Source organism: Colias eurytheme, chromosome 13 (assembly GCF_061535395.1).
Source record: "Colias eurytheme isolate Ceu_HAF_F1 chromosome 13, ilColEury1 Martin Lab GWU primary, whole genome shotgun sequence".
NCBI classification, from domain to species: Eukaryota; Metazoa; Arthropoda; class Insecta; order Lepidoptera; family Pieridae; genus Colias; species Colias eurytheme.
This window is the reverse complement of record NC_142992.1, coordinates 7,042,903-7,062,515: the sequence shown is the minus strand read 5'-3', so window position 1 is coordinate 7,062,515 and position 19,613 is coordinate 7,042,903. Positions and strand designations below refer to the sequence as shown.

At 34.7% G+C, this 19,613-nt stretch overlaps 2 protein-coding genes across 2 annotated transcripts; one reads left to right on the top strand and one right to left on the bottom strand.

The window, feature by feature from the left end:
- Positions 1-1,221: 1,221 nt before the first annotated feature.
- Positions 1,222-17,691, top strand: ebo (exportin ellipsoid body open). The gene is made up of 21 exons (XM_090108441.1): positions 1,222-1,480; positions 1,592-1,801; positions 2,445-2,642; positions 3,046-3,217; positions 3,329-3,458; positions 3,775-3,913; positions 4,251-4,417; positions 5,304-5,427; positions 5,520-5,602; positions 5,711-5,819; positions 5,915-6,007; positions 6,411-6,576; positions 6,968-7,127; positions 8,740-8,866; positions 8,950-9,090; positions 9,301-9,492; positions 9,767-9,948; positions 10,308-10,490; positions 11,056-11,248; positions 13,509-13,736; positions 16,568-17,691. Exons 1-21 carry the CDS (start codon positions 1,478-1,480, stop codon positions 16,664-16,666), a joined length of 3,099 nt encoding a protein of 1,032 aa, XP_089964567.1. The 5' UTR covers positions 1,222-1,477; the 3' UTR covers positions 16,667-17,691.
- A 227-nt stretch (positions 17,692-17,918) lies between these two features.
- LOC149903460 (putative nudix hydrolase 6) lies at positions 17,919-19,256 on the bottom strand. The gene is made up of 4 exons (XM_090108627.1): positions 18,892-19,256; positions 18,586-18,793; positions 18,354-18,502; positions 17,919-18,224 (listed from the first exon to the last, which is right to left on the bottom strand). The coding sequence occupies exons 1-4, from the start codon at positions 19,151-19,153 to the stop codon at positions 17,932-17,934; spliced, it is 912 nt and encodes a 303-aa protein (XP_089964753.1). The 5' UTR covers positions 19,154-19,256; the 3' UTR covers positions 17,919-17,931.
- Positions 19,257-19,613: the final 357 nt, after the last annotated feature.

Here is a 19,613-nt window from a genome sequence, read left to right as displayed (position 1 = left end):
TGTTTTTCTTTATCGTAGTTATTTATAATGTACATGTACAACTATGATTTATAACATTTGATTTTTTTTAATAATACCTTTTTTATCAACTGGCAATTTAGTTTAGTTTTCTCTAAAAATTTCTGGCAACACTCATGATGATATCGGAACGATTTTATCGGACAATGTGAAAGGGCAAATTGTATTCGATATCGGATATCGGCTATCGGCGTCCGATATCCGATATCGGATCGGATAATGTGAAAACGCTCTTAGAGTATATATTAATACAATAGGCTCTGAACAACGATCATAACAATAGGAGACATCACTGGCGCTGCCGCGGCGTGGCGTTGGGCATACACCGGTCTTATTCTAAGGTCTTATTACAGAACAGAAATATCAGATTAATATTATGTATGAGATCCCAATATTGTCAAAAACCTAAAAGCTAAACACTGAAAGATTTTTGGAACGAAGTTCCTTAGCGCGCATTGCGAAAGGGAAAATTACACGTATTGCTATAGTTTTAAGCCATGCGGCCTGCGCGTGTTTCTCTTCTGTCTCTCTTTCTCTCTCTCAAAGAAAGCAATTCAGTTATTTTAATAACTTCGTTCCTTACGGATGTCCCTTGACCCTTGACTCCTCTCAAGTTTCATTTATCTTATGTTTTAAGCTTAGATCATTAAGTAATGATCTAAGGTTTTAAGTATTTAATGGGCGGGAATGATACAGATAATCGATCATGAATGCACTTTTTTTCAGTTCATGCCCTAGAGGCTAGAAGTTAGAGCCACGTTAGGCCGCCATGTAGCAAGTGCTGGTTTAGACTTGCAAGCTGCTGTCGGGCAGACTGTGCCCTGTGGGACATTTCTTGCGGAAGTTTTCTTGCAGATGGAAACGCGGCCTTCTGATAAATCTAGCTAACTTGCTACATGCGTTTCCCCTTTTCTAAATTAATTGGCAACTTAATTAAGTCCACTTAATTTAGTGTAGTGTCTTATTTCTATGGTCTTAATCCATCAGTCCTCGGAATCACAGACACAATAGAAAATCTATTGTGTCGCGCCCCGATCGGGCCTTACGGTGGTCAACCAAATCGGAGCGTCTGTAGATGCTTTAAGCATTGATGCACAGACATCCAAATATTTATATATCTGTGGCATGAACCCGTATTAATCTGTGGCACCACTTGGAGCAGGCAGCAGCTGACATTTGACATTGACATAATTATAAGAAATGTGAAATTTATCAAATAAAAATTAAAAACTGCAAATTGCAATGTTTTAAGCTTACTACAAGAATAATAAAAACGGATTTAAGACATACTATACATAAACTACAACAAACTATGAAAAATTCTTGATACATAGTTTTATTCACAAACATATTTTGCATTTATTTCCAATTGTATTAAGTGATACAATAAATCTTAAAGTATATAGTATTTTGAGTATGTAATATTATGAGATAAATATTAATATAATTTAATAAAATCATGGTGAGTTTGTGTTAAGAAATTTAAGTATTTTGTTTACATCTCAATTTAATATTCAGTAGATTATTAACCTGTACAATAAATATTTCTTTAAAAAATATTTCCGTTTTGTAGAGTGATATTGAAATCAACGAGGCTCTTGCCTCGTTGGAGTTGGTTATGTCGGAATTCAACGCTCCAACGACAAGCAACTTAAGGAAAAGGGAGATTGAAGTTATGTTAGAAAACTTTTTCAACAATAGGGATTCATGGAAACATTGTTTATTGTTTTTTCAAAAATCGCAGAATCACTATGTTCTCATGTTTATACTGAATACCCTAGAGGCAAGTATAACTATTGACTTTCAATTTTCTTTTATAACATAACAGATATTTAGTGAACAATACTAATTAGAATATAAAGTCATTTATTTAGCACAATAATTAGAATACATATATAAACTAACATACAAGTAAAAAGTGAAAAGAGTTAACAACATTACTGACTAAACATTAACTAAACTAAACTAAAATTGGCTGACTTCAAACGGAATGCCGCTTCTACCTCAATTTATATAGGTACATATTATGTATTCTAAGGCACAATATACTTTCTAATTTTGAAATACTGATGTGAATGTTTTTTTTTATGTACTAATATTTACTAATAATGGTAAAAGAAACTATAAATCACATTGACAATAATTAGTATTGCTTGACAATATTATTTATATAGGTATTTACCTACAATAAATGAATATTATCAGGGCATAATCTGGGACCAATATACATATAAACAAATAGAATCATTAATTTCATAGTGTGATTGACAATTGCATGAAGCAGCTTGGTTATAGCAAAAATTCAAAATACAAATATATTCATTACAGTCAAAATTATTTTTGTCAGCAATCAGTTTTAAATATATGTATTGTACATGAATTTGTTTATATATTTCTATGTTTATCAAAGATTAACTTTTTTTCAGAATATAATAAACAGACAATGGTTTCATTTAACGGACAATGAGAAAGTGCAGATACGACAAACGTTAATATATGAGTTAATGGCTAAACATGAGGTTATGTTGTATTTTATACGAAATAAGTTAGCTGCACTCATCGTCGCTATAGCTCGTAATGATTGGCCACATCTCTATCCGGACTTTTTCAATAATATTGTAGAGGTATGAAGTTTTACATCTCTTAAAAGTCATTATCCCAATTTGTATTTGTCACCGGAAAATAATAAGAATCGACAATCGTAAATTTATACATTTTCTAGGAAATTTATAAACCTTTGTAGGATTTTAAACAAAAAATAGTATTATTTTACGCCCACATTTTCGTGTTTAGTTAACGTTTTTAAATTTCCGAGAAAAATTTAATTGGGTAAGTACAAATGAAAATTACACTTTCTTAGACCTTTTCTCTTATTAATCTAGTCACACAATACCCTCTGTAATGCATAATCAAGAAATATATTATGGTTGGCTCTAACTTCAAAAGAATATTTTAAAGGTTCGATTTTTGTTTCGTAAGAATCATGTTCGATACTCATTAATGTTAGTTTAATATTAATCTTTTCAGTTATTAAAATGTGATGGACGACGTTGCATTGTGGGATTAGTTCTAGCACAGACAGCTAGTGAAGAACTGGGTGCTGCGCGGGACACTGGCGTGCTATTGCCGTCGGCACGGCGTAACCAATTGGAACGGTTAATGCTTAAGGGGATGCCACAAATGCTGGCAGCATTAAGCAGTAAGTTCATTTAGAAACATGAAAATATCCTTGCTAATGTAATGTTGATATTATTTGAGATTCGGATGAAAATAGTAGTTTAATTGTGATATATTATTCTAAATATTCTAGGTATTTTGGAAAAGAATGCACAGAAAGAGGGGCAGTCTAATCCCCCACCATCTCCAACTGGGGGGATGCCACAAACCTCAGCATTGCCTGATTTGTTGGCCAATGCTCATGATGTACAAGCTACAGATAAGTGAGTATACTATACTTATTATTTTCATGGTATAAGATTGATCATCACTACATAGTATAAAATAAAGTAACTTTCTCTGTCCCTATGTCCCTTTGTAAGCTTAAATCATTAAAACTATGCAACGGATTTTGATGCGGTTTTTTTTAGTAGAAAAAGTGATTTAAGAGGAAGGTTTTAGTATATATATTTTATTCGGTTTTGGACAAAGCGGGCGAAGCCGCGGGTGGTAAGCTAGTGGATTGAATATAAAAAGGTCATATTTATATATTTACTTTTTTACATGGCTTGACTAATATAACTTGATTTCTGTTTACAGAACATTAAATATGGAAATAGTAGTGAAGACTCTAACTACACTTCAACATTTATTTTCTTGGCTGCCTTTGTCCTCTCATGTTCCACCTTCTCTTGTTACTACTGTGTTTTACTGGGGGAGTGTAGCCACACAATCACAGGTTTGTATTTATTTTGATTTGATAAAATAATTTCAGACTTATGTTTAATGATTAAAACTTCAATAGAACTAATGGATTCAGGATTTTTTTAATCATTAAGCTAGAACTCAGTAGTAGTATGTACTCAGGAGTAAAGGCGACATAGATAGATATTCAACTTAGTGTAGATGTATTTGTTTAAAGATTTTTTCTGTGTGGCTTATATAATATGTTTTTTCAGAATTTTCGACTGGGTAAACCGATTTCTATGAATCTTTTTTTTTTGAAAGCCGGTAACAATTGATAAGTTGTTTATATTTTTTGTTAAAAATAAATAAATATTTAAATATGTGTGTAGAGTCTGGAAGCGGCGCTCGCCGGTCTCGGGGGGGTGTGCGAGCTGCTGTACCGGCGGTACGCGCCGCCGTCGTCCGCCGCGACCGCGCTGCGCCTGCACCACTGCGCGCTGCGCCTGCTGCGGCACCTCACGCACCACGCGCACCACATGCACCGCGCGCAACACGAGTCAGTTTTGATATTAAACATTTTAACAGTTTTTAAACATTTATTATTTACTAGCGGTCCGCCCCGGCTTCGCCCGTGGTACATATTTCGCAATAAAAGGTAGCCTATGTTCTTTCTCAGGGTTTAAAGATTGTGCCAAATTTCATCAAAATCGGTCCAGTAGTTTATGCGTGAAAACCATACATACATACATAGATAATTAAAAACCTTTCCTCTTTAAGTATAATATTATTATTATACTAGCTGCTCCGCGCGGTTTCACCCCCGTGGCTCCACCCCTGTTGGTCGTAGCGTGATGATATATAGCCTATAACCTTCCTCGATAAATGGGCTATCTAACACCGAAAGAATTTTTCAAATCGGACCAGTAGTTCCCGAGATTAGCGCGTTCAAACAAACAAACAAACAAACAAACAAACTCTTCAGCTTTATAATATTAGTATAGATTATAGAAGTATAGATAGTATAGATATTACTATACCGAAGTTTCGCACACTTTGCAGCGTAGTCACGGAGGGGCTAAGATGTTATACGTCTTGATATGATTATGAGTCAGTTATAGTGCGGACTATTATCTTCTCTTTTATGCTATGCCTTTTAACTTAAACTTAATTGACTTGTGTAATTTATTCTTCTCACTATTATCTTCTCGAATCTTGTCGATCGTGCCTATCCTTTACAACTTAAACATCTTTGTTTTGTGTTATTTATTCTTATTGTAAAGTGTAAATTATGAAAAGGATGGAGAATTAGAGACAAACTTATTTCGTTCACTTAATCTGCGAGCATGATAGACGACATTTATGTGTTTTCCAATACCGAATATTATCAGATATGTACTTTGAAAATTGGTTATTCTATTAATCATTCCATTTTTCTTTTACAGTTATTTAAATAAATTAGCAGAATTTTTGAAGTTGTTTGTATCATTGCATTTCAAGAGACTTGAAGCTGAACCTGAATTTGATGCTATTGAATTCCTTTCTTATTTATTCCAATTTACATTCCAGGTAATGTCTTTTATATAATTTAAAAATAATAAAGTCTAAGCATTGACCCTTTACGTCTTTGCATTAACAATAATTTATTGTTTATTTTTCAGGTGCCAACATGTGCTACATTTATTAGTTGTTTAGATATTTGGTTACAATTTATTGATGTGTTGAAACCAGAAGATACGGCTAAGTAAGCACATCTTTTATTTCCTTGTTCCAATACTAAATCAATTGAAATATTATGATAAATTTTATAAAGTAAATAAACAGCATAATATTATTTTTTGTGGAATTTTAGGTACTGGGAAGCCCTACAAGCGCTTGTTAATGGCATTCTTAATAAAATTCAGTTTCAACATAACAAAGCCCAATTGCAACAACTGGATAATGATGTATGCGACGATGACGTAAGTATTATGGCGCTTTATCCGTTTTTTATGAGTGTGGACTCTTTGATATTATACAAGTATTAGGTATTTATAATGTTTGTACAAATTTTTAGGGTGAAACTGAATGGCAGACATTCCTTAAACATTGCATAGAATGTATTGCAAGGGTAGCTGATTTAGCACCCCTAGAAGTTTTCACTGCCGTGGTGAGTTTTCCTTCATATTTGCTTTTTCAAACTTAATTTATTAATGGGAATGTTTCATATTTATTTTTCCTTTCCCAGCAGGTAGATCTTATTTAAAATACGCCTCGATGGATAGTTTTTATGCAAAAGCTTCGTATAAAGTGAGGCAAAAAAAATTATGAACACCTAATTATTACGTGCAACTTACGTTCGCCGACTCGCACAAACACGAAACTTCGATGTTGTGGAGCGAGACAAATGACAATTCGCGCACACTGATCCAAAACATGGCTTAGTTTGAATTGGCTCTTTTCTTGCGCTTAATTTGTCCTGTCTATTTTTTTTTAATATATTAGGTACCACATTAATGTTAAGCTTACCTATTCGTGAATATTCATATACCAATATTCATATATCTGAATAGATGGAGCGTTGGCAAGGATTAGCGGGGGTACACGCTCGCGCCGTTGGGCGTGCACCGGGTGTAGCGGCCCCAGGACCGACGGACGGGGACCGCTTGTTGGCGGCCTTGTTGGATCTAGCTACACTGACTAGGTTGTTGGGCCGGTTGGCGCCCGCGCTGTTGAGTGGTAAGTGTTCTAGGGTCCGCTATTTATAGTAAAGTAGTAATCGTAGAAAAATAGAATATTCGAATATAAGAAATAATAAGAAGACTTTCTCTAGTGGGGTAGTATTCATTTATGCATACACTATTCAGATGTCTGAACCAATACACACACACATTATGTTACGTTATGTTAGCACTATTCTTAAGTCCGCCTTTTCCTGGATTTTTTTAATTAGAGGACTTTAAAATATGTATCGTTTTTTAATTATAGCGTTGTCATTATGTAACACTACAAGTAAATTATTCACTATTAATACAGTTATTTATCGCAAAATAATGAATATTTAAAATGACTACCTATTTGCATCTCGCTTTTTTATACGTATTGGTACATATACGTGTATGTCATACAGAAACGGAGAGTGGTGGCTCGGGTGTATCGGCGAGCGGTGCGGCGGCGAGCGCGGCGGGCGCGGCGCTGGTGGAGCGGTGCGCGGGCGCGCTGGCGGGCGCCGCGCTCACCCGCCCGCACCGCGCCGCCGCGCCCGCGCACGCGCCCGCGCACGTCATGCTGTGAGCTATGCTTTGCATTGTTTTATACACTTATTACACTATACTTACTGTACGAGCAAGCACGTCCAAAGTGCAATAAGACGCTTTGCTTGCATATTGCGTAACTCAAATTGTTTCCAATATTTTAAACAGTCAACAAATCAGTTCATCGTCGACGGGCATTAAGATTTAAGAGTACCTCGCCTGACTCATCCATTATAATATAGTTATTATATTCAGTTTAATACAAGTTTTTTATATTTCAATAATTCTTTTATTTAATACAATTAATTAATTATACACAAGTACGGGATAGGCCCGTGCATTCTGGTCCTTCGAGCCGGATTTGTATTATTATTCAATTCATTTAATGCTTAGTTTTCTATTACTAAAATAATAGGTTTAAGTATCAAACAAAATGATCATAAAATAATTTTCTCAATAGTTTCTGAAATACTGTGCATAAATTTAAAAAGGAACTGCTCTCGATTGAACCATTACCATACCAAATCCCACGTGATCAGATGAAGATACATTATAACATTAATAGATTCTTTTGCCATGTAAAATTGGATAAAATATAACGTAATGTAAAATTGGACGAAATAACCTGGAAATTCATAGTAGCAGAAGAAACCATTAAAAATGATAAAAGAGCATTCAGACATTTAAAAGACAACTTTATACGGTGATGTCGCACTTGCACTGAGCAACAGCGGGGCTATTTAAAAAAATTCTGGTATTAAACACCTATTTATTGGTTTTAATGATCATCATGTTAATAAAAATTTTGCACTTACCACATTTAGATTTCAATTTTTCGATTGAAGCCTTCAGAATAATAAAATGAAATTTTTAGGGTAGCTACCTGATCGATAGAGCAAGTTTTTAAAAGCCAAATGGAAAACCTTTTTTATGTGATTTTATTTTTTATAGGCCCTTGAAGTTATGAACATACTGGGTAATTTTATCTTTCTTGGCGTTTAATTCTTTTTTTTATTCCATTCGAAGATCTAACGATAGTAAATGTTACCATACTGAATTGGCCTATATTTCAGCTTAGCACACAAAAAAAATCAAGCATCTAGCGCAATAATTCACGTCACCATAAATAAAAATCTCATTGTACTCGGCGATAGATGAAAAATTGAAAAAAATGTAATAACTCCGAAAATACCAAAAAATCGCATAACACAAATGGGGGTGATTCGGATAGCCTTCTTGGTCCTCTACCTTCCAGCTTCCGTTCATCACTACTTTTTGGGACACCCTGTATATATTTTTTACCTAATCTACTGTTAGCTGCAGACTGTGTGTCATGGATTTAATGTTATGTTTGTTAGAGGTGGTTGCCTATAATTATGACAGCACTAAGGGCAGCCGTACACGGACCGCTTCAAGCAGTTGAGACCGATGGCATGAACGGCCACCAGTGATCCCGCCAGAGCAATGAATCCCGCCTTTTAATCGATTTTTTCAATTCTTTAAAAAATCATATTTATAAAGCTTTTGAATGCTATAAAACTAATATATCAAGTTCAACGCAAAAAAATATCACTATACTTAGTATTCCGTAAAATACGTAGATCGTGGTATATATTCAAAATCAAAATTGATTAATTATTTTTTTCAGCCATGCCGAGATGTTCGCATGCATGGGTGCGTGGTGTTGCTATGCAAACGACTGTAATGTACCAGCACAGACTATGGAGGGACTTTTCACATCAGCTATACCATTTTTAATTCCTCATGAAGTTCCGGTAAGAACAGGAGCATTGTATTGTCTAGACTTTTTGTACTTGTAAGTTTTTTATATGAAAAATTAAATATTAATTTATTTCAGGAACCTCCCTTATTATGCCACGCTGCAGCGCATTTATTACTTAGCTTATCGAAGAATGTTAAATTTTCCCGAGACCCAATCACATTATTAGGGGACCTCTATCATCATGCAGAAAGATCACTACACTATTTGGAACCTAAGGTACTTTAACAAGCAAAAAATAAATTATTTCATTTACTTTAACATATTTTTTTTAAGAAGAAAGTTTTTAAAAATTTCCCTTACAAATTTTTAAGTCATATGTTAGTCAGCAGTTAGTCATTAGAGTAAAAAAAAAATTCCATTGCCATTATATTGCAATCATAATATGTACCGAAAACAACTGTCTCAATAAAATCATATAAACACCAGACAGCAGCAGTAGTCCGCGAAGCACTAGTGTCGATGTCGCTATCCCGCGGGCCGGGCGCGGGCGGTGAAGCGGCGCGTGCCCTCATCGCGGCGTGGGCCGGCGCACTCACTACCGCTGGGCCGAAGCAAGCATTGCCCCCGCTAACGGACCTCTTGCACGCGTTCGCGGGCGCGCCTACTAATTCTAAGAAGGTGAGTTGTGACAGATATGCATTGCTAAAATTTTGTAAGAAGTTGCTTGTAAGGCGTGCTCACTACAGCCGGGGTCGAAGGAAGCATTGCCACCGCTTACTGACTTGTTGCACGCATTCGCGGGCGCGCCTACTAATTCTAAGGAGGTCAGTTTAGATAATATTGACCGGTAGATTAAAGATGTATTTTGAAATGCAACAGTTTACATATTTTATAATAACATACCAAAAAAATGTATGTATGTGAGTTATATCTAATAGTTACAATATTACAGATTATAGCGGAAGGTATCCAATGGGCTGCAGAGAGCTCGTTGCGTATGCTATGCGAGCCGGCTTACTCGAGCGCGGAGTCGGAGATAACAGACTTCTTCCTGGCTCTCTTCACCGCGTTGTTACCGCAACTTGGGAATTTCGCCTACACTGCCATTGAAGTGTTCTTGGAGGTTGCACAAAAGTATGTATTGTGTTTCTGAATCTTTGAACTTGGCTTTCAAACCAATTTTTTATTCGTAGACGAGTCGACTCTGTTCTGTATTTTTGTGTATGAAATAAACATGCTTAGATTTATACATATTCATACCTATTGTAATAAACCATCTAAGTATAGAAACATCAATGATCGTTATGTGTTTTTACATATTTATGTTATTGCCATTTAATAAATCCTTTTTGCATTTCAATAACGGTTTATTATTTTTCATAAAATTTAAATGCAAACATTATTAATTTGGTTTGAATTCATCCGATTCTTAGATGGATCGCATAGTTTTAATAAGATGTTGCATGTCTCTACATAGTTGTATGTTTGTTCAGGGAGACGGGCGACAGCGAAGTGAGTCTGGAGCGTCTGGTGGAGTGCGTGCGGCTGGGCGTGGAGGCGGGCGGCGCGGGCGTGCGGGTCAGCGCCGTGCTCGCGCTGCTGCACCACCGCGTGCTGCCGCGAGCGGCGCCGCACGCGCCCGCGCTGGCTCGAGCTGCGCACCGCCTGCTCGCTAGGTGACACACGCTTTTAATTAGAATAAATAATTCAGATTTTAGTTTCCGATTTTAATAACTAAACGCAGGCGGATATAAGCATATATTTCTAAAACGATGTGTAATTTTGGTAAGTACATAAGTACTGTTAAATATTTTCAACATTTAATTCTGTTATTTTTGAAAAAATAAACAACTACAATTACATACGATAAACACACTTTCAACTTTCATGAATTAGAAAAATTAATAATATTAGGTACTGATATTGATTAATTCAATTGATTTTATAACGGCAAAATATTTTGTAACTAATGTCATTTAGGGCTGATTTTTCAATCCATGGTTAATACTTATTCGTCGAATAACTTATTAAACTACCATTTCAAAAATGTATTTTTTCAAGACGGGCTTTAACAGTTTACGGGTGCCATTTTAATATTATCGTGTTACAGTTTATTGGGCGGATAAGTTTTAACCATGGATTGAAAAATCGGCCCTTAACGAATCGTTTGTTATTCTCGAGTTGAACTCTACAAATACGATAAACAATATAGTACGGTGTTACTAAGAGATGTGTGTGTAGCGTGCTGGTGCACCGGTGGCGCTACTTCTTCCCGCACAAGGCGGCGGCGGGCGAGGGCGCGCGGCGGCTGGACGAGCTGCGCGGCGCGCTGGCGGCGCTGGGCCGCGCGCTGCTGCTGCCCGACATCGAGCTGCTGCGCATCAACATCACCACGCTCGACCTGCTCAACACCAAGTGGAAGCTCTTCCACAAGGTGCCATACACTAATAACTAATCGTTCGATATAAATCATCGACATTATATTAATTACGATTATTATCAACACTGCCGTTCTATAACATTTTAGTAATAAACTTTTACAATATTTATCAACATTGATGAGGAGACTTAAAATTACGTATTAGTAATTATTCTTCAAATTATATTCTTGTTTTTAATTTGCGATACGTAATCTTTGTAATTCCGTTCCGAAAAAACGATCTATATCAAATAATATACAGTGGTGGTCACATAATTAAAGACACCCCCTAATTGACCATAAAAGATTTACATTAGGAACAACAATTACCTGAAAAAGTTATTTAATCTAGTATTATTTTTATTAAACCATACTAGACAATGTGTTCTTTAAAATGAGGGACAAAAATTGTTATATTTCTTGTTAGTTTCGACACTTGCTCTCTGTGGAAATGTAACACAAACTTTGTTTACGTACGTGTAGCTGGCCACTTAATTAAAGACAACAAGAAATGCGTTAGAATTTTTTATAAATAAAAAGAAACAGTATTGTGCTTTCCTTTGTTTTGCCGCGTAATTTCATAAATCGTTGACACTCCATAATTATTTTAAGTATTTTTAACTTTTAAAATTAAAATTCATACGTTTAATAGTTTTTATATCAATTATTATGGTAAAAACAAGAGTTGCGACTCCTCCACAAGAAAAATTATTTTTAACTTCCATTATAATTAAACTGTTCCAATGATATGGTTATCAATGCTATAAAACATGTCAAGATGTTCCACACGACCGAAAACGTACTCAGAAAAGCAAAACCAAGTGAAACTACTTGGCCGAAAGTTTCAAAAATGGTGTTGTTGGCAAAAAAAGATCAATTTAAAGGGTCGGAACTGATACAGTTCAGAGTTGTATGGTGCAGCAGGCTTGAAGGGGGTGTCTGCAAAGACAATTAGACGGAGATTGTGTGAGGAAAACTTGCACTGAAGAGTATCTCGGAAAGTACCACTTTTGAAGAAACAAAATGTGAAGGCAAGATTTGACTTTGCTACAAAATACGAACACTGGACTGAACAAGAATGGAAACATGTGCTGTTTTTGCATGAAACTAAGATTAATATGATTAATTCTGTCAGAAAAGAATATGTAAGACGCCATCTCAATAAGAAAATGGATCTAAGATACACTAATAAGTAGTCATACATGTTGGTGGAAATATCAAAGTATGGGGCTATTTTTCTGGACTTGGCGTTGGACCTGTCAAAGAGACAGAAGGCAACATGGATAAAGTCCAGTACAAGTATATTTTAGAGCAATCCATGCTGCCCTATGCGGAGGAAAATTTACCTTTTGTTAGGACTTTTCAACACGATAATGATCGTAAGCACACAGCAAAAGTAGTGAAATGCTTGTTAAGGAACCAATCTGTAACTGTTCTGGATTGGCCCCCCTACAGTCCGAATTTAAATCCGATCGAAAACTCATGGAATCAAGAAAGAAAGAAGTCGTGGCAAAGCGGTCAACAAACGTCGACTAACTTTGCAAAGCATTTTCGAAGAATGGTACCAAATTAGTGATGCAACTTGTACAAAATTAGTTGCTTCAATGCCCAAGAGATGTAAACCGTCATTACTGCCAAAGGACATGCAACCAAATATTGAAAAGTGTAAAAAAGTTTTGTAAATACGTCAGACATTTTGTGTTGGAAAAATAATCTCATTAAAACAATAATTTTTTATATTTCTTATAAGCGAGTCTTATATGTCTTTAATTATATGGCCAGAGCTTTGCTAGGTTAAAACTGCTAGTAGTAAGGATGAACCGATTAAAATCTAACAAACCGATCAGTTTTGTCGATAAAATTTAGTTTAGCATGAGACAACACATACTTGAATATTTTAAAATTATTTAGCAAGTTCCAATGATAGTGTAAAAAAAAATGTTGAGATAAGTGTCTTGGTTAGTATAAAATGCTCTTAGTGTCTTTAATTATGTGACCACCACTGTATATATTTTATAATATGTGTTGAGTCTACATTTTACATCAAAATAAAAAATAAATAGGCATTTCCATATAGAGCAGTCTCGAGTCTCGCAAAGATTTTTCTGCGTGATTAAAGATTAAAAATTAAATTCTCATAACAAATGCACAATCAACACATACATTGTTAATCTATATATCATAACACTAAGCGTGAGACCGCTTGGTCTGTGTAGATTCGCCCAGTTACCAATCTCATACACGGTAACTGAATACACATTGTATGGTTCCGCAGGCTGTGTTTCGCGCGGAGTTCCTGTGCGAGTTCCTGTCGGTGCTGGTGGCGGGCGCGTGCGAGGGCGGCGCGCGGGCGCTGCTGCGGGACGAGGCGCTGGGCTGCGCGCACGCGATGGCCACGCTCGACTTCACGGCCTTCCGCCTCGCCTTCCTGCCGCGCTTCCTCGCCTCGCTCGACCTCGCGCCGCACCACGCCGCGCACCTCGCCGACTTCCCGCCGGATACGGTACGGCTATGCAACTCTGTTGTCTAACTTGTCTACGCCCAGGCTAACTATATCTGTAACATGTCATATACGCTATTCTATAGTCTATAACCCTTTATTTATACACAGCTCTCAAATTCACATTCACACTAACTCTACTGAAAAACTTAACGTACCAATATTGTCATCACATATCCAAGTTAAGTAATATTTTTCAAATTAAACAAGGTAGCAAAAATACCGGGTAAATTTTTGCCACTTAAAAAAATGATTAAATTTATTTAAATACTAGCTGTGCCCGCGACTTCGTCCGCGTGGAATAGTGACTGCATAGTAGTTACTACTTAACACACAATTATTGAGTAAACACGTCTTGAAACACGTACTATCATATACAACTAAATTATAAGTACTTACACATTATTATAAAGTTAAGAAATAAAATAAATAATAACACAAAAGAACTGTTAGTAAAATTTATTACTAAACTGATCTATAAAACTTAGGTACAGAAGAGTTCAAAATTTCCAGGATGTGGTTATTCTCCCGCTCCCATATTCCTTCTACTTTCACAGACTTTCAACTTTTCCCTTTCACCCCTAGTAAATGGCAGAACCGATTTTGATCTAAATTCTAAACCATGTCTAATCATACCTATATATTATGTACATGTCATATCCTTTCGTTTGGTACTCCATTTGGATTATGTATCCCCACTATCACCCCAAGGTGCCCTATATGTAATAAACAGATTAACCAATTTTGATAAAACATGACTAATTGTAATTCACACGTCATTTGATATGCCGCTTAATTATATTATTTGACCACATTCGATTATTCATTCCCACTTTTACCGCTATAAATCAATAAATGGATGAACCGATTTTGATTAAATATGCCTCATCATACTTCTCACGTCAGGTCATGCCCTTTCATTTGATATGCCATTTGGGTATATTATTTGACAACTTTTATTCCCACTTTTATACCTATATCCAATAAATGGATGAACCAATTTTGATAAAATATGTCTTATTGTACTTTACACGTCATGTCTTTCATTAGATAAGTCACTTGAGTATATTTGATAAAATTTATTTATTTATTCCCACTTTTACCCCTATATCAAATAAATGGATGAACCGATTTTGATAACATTGGACTACTTAATTGTTTCTGACAGGTCGTCTTTTTTCATTTGATATATCACTTGGGTATAACAGACAGCATTCGTTTTTCTCATTCCCACTTTTGCCCTACATATAATTATTGGATGAACCGATTTTGATTAAATATGCCTCATTATACTTCTCACGTCAGGTCATGCCCTTTCATTTGATATGCCACTTGGGTATATTCGACAACTTTTATTCCCACTTTTATACCTACATATTATATCCAATAAATGGATGAACCAATTTTGATATAATATTATGTCTTTGTTACTTTACACGTCATGTCTTTCATTAGATACGTCACTTGAGTATATTTGATAAAATTTATTTATTTATTCCCACTTTAACCCCTATATCAAATAAATTGATGAACCGATTTTGATATAATTTGACTTGTTGTTACTGACAGGTCGTCTTTTTTCATTTGATATATCACTTGGGTATAACAGACAATATTCGTTTTTTTTCAGTCCCACTTTTACCCCTCTACTATATAATAAATGGATGAACCGATTTTGATTAAATACCTATGCCTCATTATACTTCTCACGTCAGGTCATGCCCTTTCATTTGATATGCCACTTAGGTATATTTGACAACTTTTATTGCCACTTTTATCCAATAAATGGATGAACCAATTTTGATAAAATATGTCTTTTTGTACTTTACACGTCATGTCTTTCATTAGATAAGTCACTTGAGTATATTTGATAAAATTCATTTATTTATTCCCACTTTTACCCCTATATCAAATAAATGGATGAACCGATTTTGATAAAATTTGACTAATTGTTTCTGACATGTCGTATATTTTCATTTGATATATCACTTGGGTATAACCTACAACCTACATTAACAACTAACATTCGTTTTTTTCATTCCCACTTACCCCTATATAATATAATAAACAACTAATGTAACAAAAAACGCATCGAATTCGTATTACCCGTTAGCGAGCTACGGTGGCACAGACAGACACGCAATACACACATAGCGGACATAACACCCCTCTTTTTGCGTCGGGGGTTAAAAATATAATACCTACGACATAATTTCAAAGACCTTTTATATAGAAAATTTACCTAGAAGTAACCATAATGCTATTTGTGCAGGTTTTAGACTTATGAGCAAAAATCTAAATAAAGTTCCTTTGACCCCCCCTACTACCCCCTCAGCATAACCACCCCCCCCCCACGCTTGGGAACTTTCGATATGATCATCTGGACATGTCAAGGAATAACTTTAGCGTATAATTTACGTAATAAAGTAATTCATGTATAGAATGCCTTAGCAAATGTTCGCTGTGATTACTTAAATGGTCATAACTTTTTTATTTATGAACCGATTGACATGAAATAAACACTAAATGTTAAATGAAGCTTACCACAATATATTAGTGAAAACCGCATTTAAATCGGATAAGCCGTTTCTGAGATTAGCGTGTTCAAACATACAGACAAACAGACAAACCGACAAACAGACAAACAGACAAAAAATTTTTTAACGACAGTTTTGGGTTTGGGATTGATTTAGTAATAACGCCTGCTAATTTTTTTTTACATATTTTCATTGTACAGACACCACTTTTCTAGAATTTTATTATATGTATTGATGATTGTCTTGTTTCAGGATCTGAAAAATGATTAAATTTATTTAAATATTGTCTTGTTTCAGGATCTGCCGACGTTCACACAAAACATTATCCGTTTGATGAACGACGTGAACTGTTATAGAGCTTACAAATCGCTGCCTATTCCCGTGATAGATGCCTAGAAATTCGCGCAATATACAATGGTGCTGTGATATCGTCGTTATGTTTGGCATTATATATGAAAATTAAATATTATTGTTATTCATTGGTCTTATCCAAAAACAAAACATATTAAGTAGAAAATTGGGGAAAGATAAATAAATCGGTTATTAAACGATGGAATTTTGTGTAATTTTACGTATACTTGTAGCTTGTACGATGTGTTAAAATATTTTACTAGTCAAGTACTTTATAAGATAAATATAATTGTCTTTTATTCAAATATTTGTTTTTTTTCCTAATGAAGTGATCTTTTTGTAAAAACCAGATCACAAATAACTATTTACCTACGCATTTGTTAGCACAGCCACCATCTTCCAGCAAGTAGATCAAATAAAAATATACCTATTCTTTAGTTTTAGCCCATTTATATACCTTAACTTGTATATAAGATAACTCTTATCTGTGTATTCCGCTAATTTTCCTTTTAATGTAGTAAGTTGTATGTTATCCATAATTTTTTATGCAGTTTACATGATTGCCAAATCTTAGCAAACGAATTTTACAGGTAATATTGTTTTTTAAAGCAAGTCAAACTCGTAAATATGTGTGAATGGAGAAATACAGTTCATTTGCATTTAAATTATCGGTCGTCGGTATTCTTTTGTTGGTATGTATATGGTATGGTTTTTGTTTGGTGCTTATGAAAATCAGTCATTTTTCTTGGAGTAAGTGGACGCATACAAAGATTTGGCAAATATGTAAACTTACTAATAGAATCGTGCATTTACATGGTGCAATAAGAAATTATTTAGTACAATGACAACGCTGCATTAATAATAAAATATAATAGCAATGCAGGGGACCAATTTTTATCTGCAGTTTAGTCTATGGAAGTTAGATCTAGATTGATTTGAATAGTTTTAAGTGTGTTATTGGATGGTGACTGTTATTCTTATTGCTTATATTTTGTATCAGATTGGGTGACTTACTAGATTACGTAATGTAATGTACTTTTAATTTAGAAATAAAGAGGATGCTCATTTAATTGTTGTTTTATTTAAACCCTATGACTAGTGAAAAAGATTTAATTTCATAAAATAATAACTTAGTAGTATAATCATTGTGTCTATATATCAATATTTATGAGGATTATAAAGTAATTCATAATACAGGATAATAGTCCATTATCATATTTCTGTGGACACATATTACAACCTCTTTAAAATTGTCAAAAGATACAGTAATATATTTTTGTGAAATAAAAAACTTGCATTCATTGATAAAATTATTTATTCATAAATTCCTTATATCTATCAAATACAGCATCAACAATGTCTTTATGGCTTGCATATAATTTTAAATCTGGTGTGACATCCACCCATTTCACACCAACTGCATCATCCCCAGCTTGCAACTTGAGGTCGCCCACAACTGATCCTGTGTCATCATGGAAGTTGAAGGCTACAGTTTCCATCCAAGCATTGTCTGTATTACGTGGGTCATCTACATAGCCACTGTAGATCTCAATGCCACCGCTGAAAAAATCTTTCAACTTTCCCCTCCAAGCTTCTTTTTCAGCTGAAATGAAAAAAATATAATTACTTAATGATATAGGATAAAAAAACTAATAAAACTAAAAGTTTGATGCATAATTAATTCTTGATGAATATAATTTTTTTATTATGATTATTATTTTATAATAATAACCTTCATTCGCTTGGAGAGAATTCATAGCTTCTTCCTGAAATTCTCTGATTGCAGTAGCTGCAACTTTTTCACCAGGATCTACCATTCCTCCTGGAAGTGCCCATTCTCCTGTGTCACGTCTTTTAATGGCTATAAATTGTAGGATCTTCCTAGAATACATACAAATGTTTATTTATTATTAAATAACAATTTCAATAGAGCTTAATATAGCAAAAACATTCAAATTTTTTACTTATTATTTGAGTCAATATGCCATCTTGTGACTACGGGATCTGCTGCATGATTTGGCCCCCATCGTCCAAGTACTCCCCTACCACAAATTCCAGTTCTTCCAATAGGATTTAAGGGAAAGTTATTTACTATTTTATATTGGCCCATGTAACTAGTTCTATTTACATCTCCATCTAGCTCATTCCATTTTGGATTAAAATTAGGTGCACCTTTAACAAAATGTCAATGTAGTTAAAACTATTCATCCTAGCGATTAAGGTTTTGTAATGAAAAGCAATTAAGTTTTTTTTATTAAATAACTACCTACCGATATCTGGGTCAGCCCAGGGTTTCCCTACAATAGATTGTGAAGTATAGCAAGGTGGTTTATATTCTGTAAAATCAGTCTCCCATTTTAATTTATCATCGGGAATGACTTGTCGTTCAATATTTGAACGTGGATATATGCCTGATCGGCATTTTATGTGTGTTAATTTGGATAAACCTGGTCGTGCCATTATAAAAATACCCAGCAAAAGGTTGCACTTAAAATAAAAGAATGGACGAAACTGAAGGCAAAATGCTGTCATGAGACTGTTACTTTGATTAATTGCCTAATTATAAGTGTTTATTGCTGACTTTCTACAAGATATCAAAGACTCTTTGCAAATACGTCAAATATAATGTGTTATTTTTACTACCTTTTGACATCAAATCAAAACAAACCACAAACAAAGTACAAACATCAAACAAACTATAAAATTCTGTCAATATTTTTATATTGTCACTTGTCAGGCGTCAGCTGATATTAATTTGTAAATGTGTGAATGGAATCTGTCAGTGGGAATTGCCATTTTTTTCTCCTAATAATACCACAGTTTAATCGTTTTTAGACTGTGATGATAAATACCTCTGGATCACAGCCCACCAAGCCAAATAGTATTTTAAATAGATTATGATTCTGATTTCGGCAGAGAAGGAGGTATAATTCCATGCCCGTTTCTATAATTTTTAATACATAACTAATTGAAAAAAAAAGATGCATTACTA

Bases quoted from the DNA above. Each gene is read 5' to 3' on its own strand.
- ebo (XM_090108441.1), top strand. The intron at 1,802-2,444 runs GCAAGTATAACT...ACTTTTTTTCAG, and splicing joins TTATACTGAATACCCTAGAG to AATATAATAAACAGACAATG. The intron at 7,128-8,739 runs GTGAGCTATGCT...TATTTTTTTCAG, and splicing joins GCGCCCGCGCACGTCATGCT to CCATGCCGAGATGTTCGCAT.
- LOC149903460 (XM_090108627.1), bottom strand. From the start codon at position 19,153: ATGACAGCATTTTGCCTTCAGTTTCGTCCATTCTTTTATTTTAAGTGC. The intron at 18,794-18,891 runs GTAGGTAGTTAT...ATTTTGTTAAAG, and splicing joins CTGGGCTGACCCAGATATCG to GTGCACCTAATTTTAATCCA. The intron at 18,503-18,585 runs GTAAAAAATTTG...TATGTATTCTAG, and splicing joins CATATTGACTCAAATAATAA to GAAGATCCTACAATTTATAG.